The sequence below is a fragment of the Pteropus medius genome, unplaced genomic scaffold (genome assembly GCF_902729225.1).
Source record: "Pteropus medius unplaced genomic scaffold, Ma_sr-lr_union100, whole genome shotgun sequence".
Classification (NCBI taxonomy): domain Eukaryota; kingdom Metazoa; phylum Chordata; class Mammalia; order Chiroptera; family Pteropodidae; genus Pteropus; species Pteropus medius.
Window position 1 is genome coordinate 17,500,892 of NW_024349802.1, and position 14,623 is coordinate 17,515,514.

Here is a 14,623-nt window from a genome sequence, read left to right on the forward strand (position 1 = left end):
GTAACAGAAGTCTCATTTTCTACTTGTTTGCTTCAAATCAATGCCTTTAGACTTTGGGTGTTACATGACCAATCAAGGAAGTAGGCTGAAGAATGAGTTCACAATTTATAAAATCGTCAATACTTAGAGCATACAAAAAAAAAAAAGGCACCTTAAGGTCTGGAGATGCTAAGAGAAGGAGGCAAGGTCCATCTCTGTTCTCATTCTCTTTCCCCTAAACCCATATCCAAACTAAATCTAGTTAAAAAATTAAGACACATAAAAAGTACAAAGATAACACATTCACAAGTCACTGGGGCTAACAAAAATGTTAACAGAATTCAGAAAACCAAAAGATCATGGGAACTAAATCTGTCCAAAGAACTCTTATGAAAATAACCTGTTACGGGTAAGATCCTGAAGGAGAGACAGTATTTTGAAAGCGAAGGTAGAAAAGAACGTGCCAGGCAGGGGCAAGAACAGACCTATAGAAATAGGGCAAGAGTCAAGGTGGCTGACAGTTTCCGGTTATATTATAGACTTGAATGCCAGGCCATAGAGCTTTAAGTTCCATAAATAATTGGGGGGAATTATCAGTCGAGTGTGGCTGAAATATAATTAACTCAATATTTTAGGGTTAGCCTTGGCATTAGTATGCAGTATGGAAATCAGGAATAGGGGAAGGAATGAATGACATGGGGACCAATTAAAAGTGTTATATTACAGGTGGAGATTTAAAGCTAGAGGTTTCTTTTCTCTGAAAAATCTCTTTATAAAAATAGAAATATCTCAGAAATGACTAAACTATTTTAAGTATTACTATGAGACCTAAGGACTTCTAAGAACTATAAATCAGTATAATTATCATAGGTATGCAGTTCAGATTAAAGCACCCAAATATGTTCCATTCCTATGACTAGGACAATAATAATAGAAAAACATTATCTGTTTAATGTAGGTCCTCCAGTTCAGAGGACTGACTTAACAGGTGTGATGGCTAATTTTATGTGTCAACCTGACTGGGCTAAGGGATGCTGGGTAGTCCTGTAAACCAGTAAACCATTATTTTGGGGTGTGTCTGTGAAGGTGTCTCTGGGGATCAGCATTTGAATCAAAAAGATTAGCATTTGAATGTCTAAGATCACCTTTTTCAAGGTGGAAAGCCCGAATAGAATAAAAAGGAAATAAAACTTCTCACTGTCCATGTTCCTGGTTTCCCTAGACCACAGATCAAAGGCCTTCTTAGCCTCCATAACTGTGTGAACCAGTCCTTCATAACAGATGTCTTTCAGTATAACCATATATGATCCATTTGTTTCTCCAGAGAATCCTTAATAGCAATAGCCACTGTATCTGTCTTGTTAACAACTCTATATTGCCAGCATGCAGCACAATGCCTTCCACGCAGAAACTGCTCAGTTAACATTTGCTGAATTAAAGATGAAAAACATAAAAGGCTAAGGAGTGCTTGATTTGACAGATAAGAAAAACAAAATAAGGAATGCAAAAACACTCCCTGAACTGAAAGTTTAAAGTCATTGGCAAGCAGCTACTCTACTCACCTTTGATTCAAATACACAAAGTAATTTTAAAAGTAGTAGTTTTAATAGGCAAATATCTTTTCCTATGCCATTTATCTTCCCATCTGTAGGTTATTAATGTTAGTCTTCACTGAATTAAAAAGTATAAGTAAGCACTCAATCAGCGCTATAATATACCCATTTTCATAACATCTACATTTTCAAGAATCTCTCAAACTTAGACTCTTGCCAGGATATCATCATCTAATCTTTATGTTCATTTTTATGAAGGTAGAAAAAGGACCTAGTCTAGTACAATCTTGCTAAACTCTTAGAACTAGCTCAAATTACCCCCTTAGGTTGCTACTGCTAACAGTTACTTTAGCCACCCTGCTCTTTTGTCTATATTCCTTTTAATGTTCCTAGCATTAATATGTGTGCCATTCTTAACAGTATAATTTTGCCATTCATAATAGATATATTCTTAAAATTATGGCTACCCTTCTTTTCATCCTTAAACAGTGCCCAAAAGATCATGAGCCAAAGAAATTATGCACACGCAATTTTTGTTTCTTTTCCCAATACCACTTTGTTCCTTACTGTAATCATACCATGTTGCCCCCCTCCCCTCACCCTTTTGGTTTGTTTTGGGTAGTGTTTGTATGGATGTGAATTGGGATACCAATTTATTTATAGCAATTAAAGGTCTCCCTCCCCTCCTACATTACTAGGTTCCAACAGTAAGGCACCCTCACCCACAACATAACCCATCTATTCTCGATTTAAGTTCTTGAGCCTCGGAAGTCACCAATCCTTCTGGTATACTGCATTCATTTGCTGATTACTTCTAAAAGCTGCAGGCATCTATGAATTTGCATCTTAGACATTCTGATCTCTAACCTAAACTATCAGTACTTATTTAAGTTCCATCTTATTAATAACATTCATCATGAAAACAGAACCAATGACTTAGATTACATTATGATACATGGTAACTCTTCAGCCCTTCTGAAAGAGAACTAGACACCTGACTAAATGTGGGCTACCTCCTGGTTTTCTATTAATTCTTGGTAAACGAGATTACTGTGTAACTCTTATTTTCTTTAAGCTTCCCTTCCCTGCCCATATTTGTTCCTTAGATTTGTGGCCTTTTTCACTTTGAATACAAAGAACCTAGAGTTTAATGATCTAAACTTGATTTCTCTTGCCATAAAAAAATTTGAGCACCAACCTATTTCCTTCTCTCACAATTGCACATTTAAAATACAATTTAGATTTCAAAATGTCAGTAACACATAATTTTTATCCATAATCCTTTATTTGAATTTATAATTTGCAGCAATACCTTTGAAATCATTTGGGACCCAGAGCATTTTCACATAGAAAGACACTCAATACCGCTATTTGACTACTGCAAGGAACTAGAAAATCAGGTTAATAAACAGACACTGTAGAATACAAGCAACTAAAACTGTAAGTACAAATACAGGTTAAACTGATTTCTCCACAGTGACAACTGATTTAAACAAGAACTATGAAAAAAAAAAGAGCCAGTTTTAGCTGTAGTTACATCGATCAGAGTAATAATTCTGACAACATGATAAATTTCAAGAAATTTTAGATGTTAACTCAATCTCTTTTACTTCACCAAACTTTTCCCAGAACTGCTCAACCTTTTTAACTGGCTGATTTTCTCACCTTTATAACCTCACATCCCTGCAGAAGGCATTAACAAGCATGGAACTAATTTAAAATTGAACTAGAAGGGAAAGAAAATATCGAAAATCCAACGAAGAGACCAATTCTGCATCAAATATATTTAGCCACATGACCAAGAAACTTGTATCATGGGGGTGGGGGTTGGGTTAACTCATTCTACACTACAAATTCTAAATCTTCTTGGTGCCATGTACTCCCCCTTCCCCCATCTTTGGTAGTCTCATGAAGCCTACATATCCCTTTTCCGAATGTTTTAAATGTATAAAATATATATAGCATTATAAAGGAAACCAATTATATGGAAATTCAGCTATCATAAAATACTTTAAAAGATTACTTTTGATGTAGTAATACACATGCAGTTTATCAATGCATTAAAAAATAAGATATAGCAGCAGGTTTAATTAGTTCTATAATTTTGAAATAGTGGTGAGTGTAAATAGCATTCTGAGATACCTGCAACAACGATAATGTCATATGAAAATATCTATGATTTCTACTGATTCCAAAGCCAGAGGTACTGCTTTAGGGGTTTCTTGCAAACATTTATAATAGAAACAATAGATTCAGTTAGAGGTTAGGATCATGAAAATGCAGGTGTAATATTTTTCTTACCTAAATTAACTGATCTCTTTCTTAGAAGGTGTGAGTGGCAGTTATCTCTGAACCATGCTGCTCTAAACCAATTTTTAAGGTAAACAGACTGCAGAATAAGATCTAAAACTTGGGCATCATGTGTTTTACACAGAATAACACTGTCGACTAGGATGATTCATTTTTCTTCTTCATCCTAACCCTCCTAATTACTACTACTAATCTTTTGCTCAAAATATCATCCCTAGATCCTAGAAAAATGCTGTAACATTCTCACATTTCTCAGTCTCCTTGTTCCTTGCCCTTTGCCTTCAAAGATAAATGTTCCTTAACTTGAAGTTATAAAAACACAAAACAGTGCTTTGATACGTATCACTATTCACTATTAAAGCTACTATTCATTTACCCATTCAATATTTATGGTGGCTAACAAGACAAAACCAAATAATTCCTGCTCTCAAAGCTTACAGCAGTGCGCAGGCAAATAAATAACATCATGTGATGGAGAGACCAGTGTTGAGAGAGTACAAATTATGGGGACCCAGTCCATCTTTTAAAGGAGCAGTTCCCAACCTTTTTGGCACCAGGGATTGGTGTTTCTGAGAATCTAAAGCCTGATGATCTGAGGTGGAGCTGAGGCTGCGATGCTAGCACTGGGGAGCGGCTGCAAATACAGATGAAGCTTCCTTCACTTGCCTGCTGCTCACCTCCTGCTATGCTGCCCAGTTCCTAACAGGCCTCAGACCAGTACCAGTCTGCGGCCAGGCGGTTGGGTGCCCCTGTTTTAAAGGGAGGCATTAGGGAAAGCTTCTCCAACAAAGAATGGTTGACTCTTGAAGCATAAATGTAAGATGGCCAGGTGAGGGGTTGGGTGAGGGTTAGGAATGCATTCATAGAAAACTGAAAGTGGCCAGCATGTCTGATACATAAGAGATAAGACCGCCTTATTTTCTAATCAATTAACTTGTTAAAAACCATAATAAGGAGCCAGCATGTCTGATACATAAGAGATAAGACCGCCTTATTTTCTTATCAATTAACTCGTTAAAAACCATAATAGGTTTGTATATGCCATCTTACTCTCATTTTTTCACTGGTTCCCAGTAAAATGATTATCACGTTCATCATATTGCCCAAAATTACATTTCAAAGATCGCAAATGATCTGATTTTTGCCAGTCCTTGTTATTGCTCTCTAACATTGGCAGGAATGGTATTGGCAATAATGGGGACCCAGTCTGTCTTTTAAAGGAGCAGTTCCCAACCTTTTTGGCACCAGGGATTGGTGTTTCTGAGAATCTAAAGCCTGATGATCTGAGGTGGAGCTGAGGCTGTGTGGAGAACTAGAAGCTTAGGGGGATACAGTATTAAAATATACTTTTCCACTGACAATATCTACCATTTTTACAATACCAACTATAAAATCTTGATCAAACCTTTTCTAACAGGCAAATATACAAATAGAAAGATTAAAGATTGTATAGGGCTGGCAGGATATGGAGAATGACTGTTAATGAGTTCGAGATTCCTTTTGGGGATGATGTAAATATTCTAAAATCAGATTATGGTAATGGTTGCACAACTCTGCACATATACGAAAAACCAATAAATTATACTTTAAATGGGGGAAGCTTTACAATTGTAAATTACGTCATATAGCTTTTAAAAAATCTTGTTCCAAAATCTGTTCCTCCAGTCTCTGATTCAATTTACTAAGCACCCATTGTGTGTTAGATATTGCAGATTAAGTGCTACAGGCATCTTAAGGTCTAGGAAGAAGAAATAGATGACAAGTGCAATATAAAAGCAACAATAAATACAAAATACAGAAGCAATTTATTCAGAGATGATAAAAGGGAAAATTTTCTAGAAAAGTTAGCAACTGAGCTAAATTTCAAAAGACACTTGGATTGTTAGCTTCCTAAGTACCAGTTCCAGTAGCAACTCTATGCTTTCATGATGCCATTTCTCTGCTATGAAAACCAATGCCCTTCCTCCATCATCTACCAAAAAAGGGAAAACTTTCACATATATGAGGAACTCCAAAAGCTGGCCTCTGCCAAATTATTCTTTAATTTTATATATTTATTCGCTCACCAGACCACTCAGACCATACCACTGGGCCAACAGTTATTTATGAAGCATCAATATACTCAACTCCATTCTCGTCAAACACCTAAATCTCATTTCTTATATATCTTTAGGCTGTACATTACCTCTTTCTAAAAATTGACTTCTTTTAACTTCAACAGCCCATTATCCCAACTCTCCTCTTGCTTGATTAACTTTGAATTTCCACCAAGGGGTTCAGTCTTCACTTCTTAATTTACTTTCCCTACCATCCCTTCTAAGCTCATCACCTGGCTTAAGTTTAGTTCTGTATTTTCTGCTACCTTAACTATATAAGCTAACCTTGGGATACTGTCACTTTAAACTCACCATATCCTTTCTGTAAAAGCTACCTTAAGAAAAGAATAGTCTGTGAGGAAGACCAAAGTTTTGCTACCCTGAAATATGCCTTTTGGGATATTGATTTTAAGCTGGTTATTAAGAAACAAGAGACTGAGAAAGAACCTTTCACAACTAACCCCCAACCCCCTTAGCTACCTAAAGAAATAGAAAACCTTGCTTAAAGGAAGAGAACATCACCTTAGCATCATAATATATACTAAATGTGGCAGAATGAGAGAAATCTAGCAAACCCTGTTTGAACTTTCTTCTGTGTCCCATCGTTTCTGGGCAGTCCAGCAAGAATCTGTTTACCACATTTGCTCTTTCTCATCTACCTGCAAATTGCGTGATTTCCCTTTGAAATTCTAGGCCCCTGCCCCCTTTTCTCCTCTGTCCAAAATGGCAGATTATGTTCAGGTCTCATGTTTATGACACCCCTGCACATACATCCTTAATAAACTTTGGACGTTTTCTCCTGTTAATCTAATTATTACCCAAAGAACATAGAGGGTAGAGGAAAAGTTATTTTTTTTGATTCCTACATCTGGTAGTGTAGGGAAATGAATTCATTCCAGGTTCAAATCTACATATTGGACGGAACCCTAACTTTCATTGTAACTCTTTCCATTTCCCTTTGTGTTGAGGATCAGAATGTACTCTCCACCTAAACTTTTGTAGAGCGCTTCCGAAGTCTCCATTAAAAAACACACCCCACTGATGACTTATAGACGAGGAAAAGGCAGTTATTCTAGATCTTTAAAAGAGAAGAATAAAACAAAGAGCTCTATTGCCACTAGGTATTCACCATCCCGTCTGATTATTTTATTAGGGTAATTCAAAATGTATTTCATGATGATAAACAGATTAGTAACCTGTAGTCTTTCATACTGACAAATAACATCAAATCCAGAAAAAAACAATATGTAACTGTGATCCAAAAGGATTAATAGTTATTTTAAAAAATCAAATATTCTTTTATCTCGGTAAAATATTCTTTTATCTGTGGGTTACACTAGTGCATGCATTTGTTAAAATTGATTCAATGGTACATGAAAATCTGTGCATTTCATTCTATATGAATTACATCTAATTAAAAAAAATTCCACTAAGACACACATTAGTATTTATTATATGATTACTGGTCATTCAAAATTTCAAGAACCACCTGATATGGTACTGGAAACAAAAACAGTAACAAAAAGCATCATTTAAATCAGAAAATCATTTATGTTATGAAAGCTATTAAGGCATTCATTTAATCTCAGAAAAACTTCTGTTAAACTCAATAACTGATTTTAATATAAACCTAAAAGATTCTATTTAAAACATTTTTTAAATTCTGGTTTTCTTTTTATAAACTTAACATTAAATTTCTTACTAAATACTGACAGATCATGAGAAAACCTTACTAAATGATACTTTAGGTACAGTGTAAATATACTTTGAAACAAAATGATCTAGCTCCAAAAATAAACTAAGGCAGTATAATCCACATACTATACTATACAGGGGTTTACAAGTTATTTACTCAAATTTAAATACTAATTAATAATATCCAATGAAAATTCTCATCCTGCAATCCATGTCTTCAAAAGGGAGAATAAGAATAATAAGCAGCTAGTTAGATAGTAATACAAACAATAGGTTACAGTTTCTCTGTATGAGGCCATATGACATGAAGTAAAGGAGACAAAGTAGGGCTCTGCAGCATCAAATGAAAGGGTGTGAGGAATGTGAGCCGCATGATTTGACCTTGACACAAAGGTGAAAATGGCTCACAGGAAAATTCAAAGTTAGGAGACTCAATAACCCCTCTGAGGGTCAACAGTCTAATTTGTATTATGAGATGTTGGGCTATATCTTTCAGGTTTTATCTAGCTCAGAAATGCTACCTAAGCATCATTACATCACTCCATAACTAAGAATTCATTATAACCCAATATAAACATCTTTAGTATACTACAAGTTCAGTTATCCTATGAGTTAAAATCCCATTTCTCATGCATCCAGTGATTTCTCTACTAAAGACATACCCACTGCAGATGTTACATTTGTTCTCTGGTAACAGCATTATGACTTATTTACAGGATATATGCTCCAAGCCAAAAAGCTGAGATTAAAAATTTAAATGCTTTTAACACTGAAGAGTAGGGATTAACTAGTACTTTATAACCATCCTCTCTCTAGAATATTTGACATTCAGAGGGCAAAAAGTTAAAAAACAAGGTAATAACAATCTTCCTATGCCCCTCCCATCTTCTTTATTCATGATTTCCTTATAAAACTGTTCCATTAATTTACTTTCTTCAAAATGATAACCTATGGTTTACCTGATGCAGATGGCATTTCAAAAAATCTTTTGAGTGGTGTCTCATGAAAATAACATTCAAAGATCTAAACATGACATCTGAAAACAAGTCTTAAATTTTCAGAGCCGACTGTTCTGAGATCGACTAGACCAGTGACTTTTATTTAAGTAAGGAAACTTGTTCAAATAAAACCCTACCCAAAAGCTCATATTCAAAATTCTTTTCCCAGCAGAAGAGTAGGAAACCCTAAACTTTGCTGTCCAGCACTCTTCCTTCCCATTCCAACAAAATTAGAAAATGGTAAAATCCTCTTTTTGATTCAGATGAGGAAAATGACAGGCCCAAAGAGGTTAAGGGATTGACTGACTCCAGATTACTCAGTCAATACCACATGGCAGATCTAGAGCTTGGTTACACCATATTGCTTCTTTAGAGAATACATTAATTCAGAGTAGCACAAAGAAAGAGAGGATTGTTAAGAGAAATACAGTAATTTTTACTGAGCTCCCAGAGGCCAATTCACAAGGTCCAAGAATTTGAGTTTCTTAGAAACATGAAGAGACTGAATGTCACTCTATCATTCTTTGCTCTTTACACTGATGCTATACCTCTACGTAACAAGAGCAAGGACCTAGTTAGGTAGGTCTGCTATGTAGGCCAGGTAATTTTCAGCCCTTGGTTTAGAATACATTAAGTATCTTTAAGAAAATGGTGAGAGGTGCTGGGACAGGAATGAGTGAAGAGCAGAATCTAATTTTTTTAAATTAGTGTTAACACTTATAAAACAATGAATAACACATAGACTGCCTTATTTAATCTAGCTAAACAGTCAACTTAATTAAATATTTACCAAGTAAATATTTACTTAATATATATGATATACAGATAATGTGGAAATAGCGGGGAACAAACTGAGGGATGGGAAGATGCTGACACTCATGTAAAGAATGCTTGTATGTAAATCTTATCCTTTCTGCTTCAGTGGAAAAACAGTTCTCTCACATTTTAAAACCAATGAACCACTTTTGTGTCTATGTACTACCACTCCTAAAACAAATTTACTTATTCCCCACCCTCAAAAGAGACTACTCCCAGAAGCCATACTCTAGTCTTGGATGCCTGCCCCAACCAGTTTACCAAGCTTTCTTCCTTAGAGCCAGATCTTGAAATCCCATCTCCTCCCCCACAAAGCCTTAACTTGAAAGCCAGGTTCACCTCTTTAACTCCACTCAGAGACAATTTATAACTACAACTCTGTGCACACATCTTATAAACAGAAGCCTATTATTTTGTTCACAATTTCCTGTATTCATGTGCTTATTCGGTATATTAACTATTGCCTTTGTTGATCTGTATTTGTGTTGCTCTTAAATAAAAGCTACCAGATAAAAGGGTATGTATTTAATTTGGATTTGGCACTGAAATTGCCAGATGCTCAAAGCTTTTTGAGAATGATTTCAAATACATTAAATTCAACCTGATTTGTGAACTTTATAAAATCTCCCGACATAGATGAGTCTCAAAAGCATTATGCTAAGAGAAGTCAGATACAAATGACCTCATACTACATGATTGTATTTACACGAAATTTTAAGGGAAAACTAGTGATGAAAAGCAAATCAGTATGGGCCAGGGGTGGAGAGATGGGATCAAACATGAAGGGAAAGGAGTTTCAAATGTTTAGGCTGATGCAACTGACTTTTTTTGGAAAAAAGCTAAGGATGTTAATCAAAATTTTCTTCTACCACAATAACAAATTTATTTTCCCATATAGTAGGGTTTTTTTTTTTTGGGGGGGGACGAAAATCATTTAAAATCTCAAATATAGATCATCTCAGATTTCACATTAATCTTTATTCCAAAAAACAAACCTAGAATTCTCTTTCAAATAATTTACTTTATTACTTACAACCAATAGAACATTTTATCATTCAATGTCCATCAGTATTAGAAATTTTGTTAAGGATGGTGTTACTTTGGTTGTTTCCACATCAGAATTAACATATGTCATCTAGTTCTTGATTCAAGATTTGAGGAACAGAAATTGAAAACAGAAAGAGGCTGCAGTAAATATCATTTCACTTAATTTTCAACTATCTCTGAATCTTCTTGCAAATGTTGTTGTAATATCGCTGGGTTTTATGCCATATTTTAGTCTGTATTATAGGAAAAGACAGTTTAATCTCAAAATCCAAACTATTTTAAAACCCTTTAAAGTCAACCATTTAAAAACCAAATGTCTCTATTTGGTTATCTTTTATTGGTTACTATTATTGCTACTACTTGTCTTCACCAATATCCCTTCCTCAGCCCCCCAAAGGCCAAAATTCCCCTGATGAGTTACTGACCAAGTAACTCAACAGGTTAAAGTTACTCATCAAACAGTGATTACGCGATTAAGCTTTCTTTTAATACAACCGATCTGAGGAAATGCCAGCCTAGTGCTGCGCTCAAACTGCCTTTACCATTACCCATAATTTAGTACAAACTGAAATGTTGCCAACGTTACCATTCAGAAAGGATAATTAACACCTTTAAAAAGGCTCTGAAGGATTCTGCATAGTATAATTTAATAATTTCACGTCGCATCTGCTGCAGAGTTCGCGAACAGACTGTCATTATGCCTTCTCCTTCCTTGAACCCCACCGCCGCCTGCAGCTTTATTCTTGGCTTTTCAAAGGTTTAATCCACTCAGGGATACCAAGGGGGGAATCAAGGAAGCTTGACTTGTGAACCAAGCAGAGAAAAGGGCAGGAATCTGCGGTTGAGTCACGTCGTTCCGCCATTTTCTAAGCGGAGGAGGAAGACATGTTGGAACAAAAACACAACAAAAGAGCAGCCATTTCCCAAGCCAGCTCCAATAGCAACCCGAACTGGTCCAGCCAGGTCACTTCGGCACTTTCAAATTCACTTCTCTGGACAAACATAAGAACATCAGAGGTGCCGACGTAAAGAAAGCGGCCGCCAACCCTTCCGGGTAGGTATCAAACATGACCAGCACTTAACTGCAAATGAAAGCCTCTGGAAGAATGACGGAAGCTAAACGGAGCAGACTGTAACAAATCGAAATTCTAAACTAAGTTGGCAAACTGAAATATACTCGGTGATTGTGGTGACTTAGGGTTCAAAGGAAGCCACCGTCTAAAAGAAACGCAGGGAACTCAGATACCAAAACCCAGATGCGGCTGGTCCTGTTACCTGCCTCGGCCCATTTCCCCCATTCCGTCCTTCCCTCAGAGGGACAGCCTGTGTGCTGACGGGTTCTTACCGTATGTGGGGGATGCCAACCCCACCCTGAAGAATTTTATAGAGTTTGCTCTCGTACAGCAACTGGGGATGCCTGGCCTTCTGAGATTCTAGCTTCACTGCCACTTCCTGCAGGGGAAAGAGGGGATAATGGCATCAACATCCCTGTGGATTCAGTGTCACTTGGGAAAAGAGGGGAAACATTAGCAAAGCTCCAACTCGTAACTGGATGATGAAAGTGAGAGAATGGGAAACGAATTGCTCTTTGTAATTACAAAACGAGGCAACCAGCCTCAAAGGCCTCTTCGGGGGTAGTGACGAAATCGGCATGTCCTCTAAAGTGCAGGAAAATGATTCATCCAGAAAATGTAATGAGAGGCTACGGAGGTACCAGGCGATCGGAAACCGTCCTAATTGTAACAAGCAGCCCAGTAGAATTAAATATATAGAGAAAAACAGGGGACCCCAGAAATTGGATTTGCGTTGTCGCCTTAGACGACGGTTAAAAAAGTTCGATTACGGTATTTTCAACGAGCTGGGAAACTTCCTAGTTCACCCGAGCTTTCTATCAGGTTCTTTCCCTTTTAGGGTAAGAGCGTGGGAAAGGTTCCTAAGCCAGGAAAACTGGCTCCCTCTGGACTCCCCAGTACGTGCGTGCGGTGGGAAAAGGCCCGAGTAGTTTGGGGGTTGGGGGGGCGGGGTGAGGACAGGCGCTGCGTTGTCGTGAACCCCACCCCAGATGATTACCTCGCCATTGGTGATGTTGATCGCCAGGTAAATGTCCCCGAAGGAGCCAGACCCGATCTTCCGTACCAGTTTATATTTCCCTCCGACAATGAATTCGGCTTTGGAGCCGCTGCTGCTCGCCATCCTGAGAGGCGAAGACGGAGGCTGGGGCCGAGCCCCGACACCTCTGAGAGGAGGACGGAGGCCTCTGGGCTCGTCCCCGGAGCAAGGCTGCGGAGGAGGGCGGCAGGAAGCTGAAAGCGTTGGCTCGGCGTTACAAGGCCCGGAATCAGCCGAGGGGCACCTGATCACCGCCGCTCAGTCAGGTTTCTTCTCGCCAGGCCGCAGTGTGTGAGGGGTTCTCGCGGTTACCAGGCTGGGCCACTTGTGTCTGGGCGGCCGCTGCTGCCTCGCTTTCGCGGCGACGTCGCGGGCTGGAAAAGGGGCGCGGTGAGTTAGGGCGGCGATACCGCTGCCACCACTGCTGCCGGCTCCCTCCCGGAGGGACCCCTGTCACTCCGCCGACGCCGCCATCTTGTTACTCCGGCTCCAGCCAACGCAAAATGCCCCCGGTCCCCGGGAGCCGCTTCTTCACGGCGCAGAGGACTCTGGGAAAGGGAACTCGGGCGCTAGCCCCGGAGGGTCGGCAGCAAGAGGGAGGGCGGAACCGGATCCGCGAGAGTCGCGGCCCACGCTCCCAGCGTCACCTCGTCACCGCTCAACTGCTCATGCGTAGTGCAACCCCGCTGACAGCGCAGGCGAGCTGTGGCCTCTCCTCACCTCCGCCCCGGGCTCACTTCCACTTCTGGTCGTCGGCTGTTCTACTCCTGCTACCTGTTAGTCACCTCGGACACGCCCGGCCTCTGGAAGGCCGCGCGGCCCCGGGCCTCGAGAGCAGTTAGAAAGGAGTCACCTTCATTTTTCATTGAAGGTGGGAGCTTCAGGTCTCCTCGGAGTTGGGTATTGACCTTTGCTCTTTGTTTGAGGCGGTTTTAAACCTTTGATCTTTCCGCCACTCCCCCAGAACGGCTCATTCCAGCCCAATTTGTTTTGAAAGAGCCTATCAACCTCTGGTGGGAAAGAAGAGAAAAACTGCCCCAGGCCGGCTTTGTTTGTTCCGGGCCCCCGATTTTAGCAAAGTCTAGCTGATCAGTATCAATAGTTAGACTTCTCCCTACCGAATGTTGGAGACTCTCTTTTTACAGGAGAGGAAAAGAACGAAAGCAGAAATTACCTCGGTTCCCTATGTCATTGTGTCGTTGCCCCACTGATAACGTTTGATCCCCAAAGAACCTAATACCCAATTCATAGTTTTAGTGGCAAATATAGTCAACAGAAAATAAAATTTACAACCGTGAAAAAGCTGCACGTAAAAGGTATTAACATATCTCTATCACGCCCCTACAAAAAAAAAACCCTGAAGAATCATTTTGGTCGTGTTGAAAACTGCAACTTTGACCTTCCCCCCAACAAATAAGCTAGAGATAACTATTACAAAATAAAATTGACGTTTAAAACTTTGCAGAGTAATTTTTTTTTCTTTTTTTGCTAAAACCTGACGAAAGAATCAAATCAAGACCATATTTTGGTTTATAAAATTTGACTTGTAAAATCGGGCTTGGTGGTAATGATGGTTACGGAAGAGAATTCCGTGGTTGATGCTATCACCTATAACAATCAAACCCCGATGAATGAATTCAATCCTGAATGAATAAAACCTGAGTGGTAAAAATTGAAACAGGAAATCTATCCCAAATAATTTCATTAAAATGGAAATGGAAAAAAAAAAATGTAGGCTTAACTGCAACTTTGATCAAGTAATTAGTAAAGGAGTTTATCCGGGAAGATATCCTAGCTAAAATTTCTCCATGTTATTCTAATTCTGACTTCAATGATTGTATTTATAAAGTTCTAGTTTAAATCAGTTGAATTCCAACAGAGGAGAAGAGACTTCAGCTAATGTTTTGTATAAAGTTTGAGGCATTACCAGAACCCAGGCTGTCTGGTTCCCAATTCAGCACTATTAGACATTACCCTTTGGAGACTCTAAAGAATGTTGGCCTACTTGGAAATTTCCGTT

General features: G+C 38.7%; 1 protein-coding gene and 1 long non-coding RNA gene across 8 annotated transcripts in view; both read right to left on the reverse strand.

Annotated features, from left to right (window-relative positions):
• CSNK1A1 (casein kinase 1 alpha 1) overlaps positions 1–13,258 on the reverse strand; it is a 41,644-nt gene extending 28,386 nt beyond the window's left edge. For 2 of the 7 annotated variants that reach the window (XR_005647312.1, XR_005647311.1), the window contains exons 1-2: positions 12,565–13,258; positions 11,840–11,946 (exon numbers count right to left, since the gene is read on the reverse strand). Coding sequence is in view for 4 of the 7 variants with exons in the window: in XM_039836507.1 (XP_039692441.1) it covers positions 11,840–11,946; positions 12,565–12,687 (230 nt within the window). In the remaining 3 variants the exon portion in view is untranslated. The remainder of the gene's footprint in view (positions 1–11,839; positions 11,947–12,564) is intronic. The other 5 variants (XR_005647313.1, XM_039836507.1, XM_039836508.1 and 2 more) reach the window with 5 other exon arrangements.
• LOC120581533 (uncharacterized) lies at positions 7,046–9,285 on the reverse strand. Its single transcript, XR_005647314.1, has 2 exons — positions 9,180–9,285; positions 7,046–9,075 (listed from the first exon to the last, which is right to left on the reverse strand). It is a non-coding gene; the product is annotated as an uncharacterized LOC120581533 (long non-coding RNA).
• Positions 13,259–14,623: the final 1,365 nt, after the last annotated feature.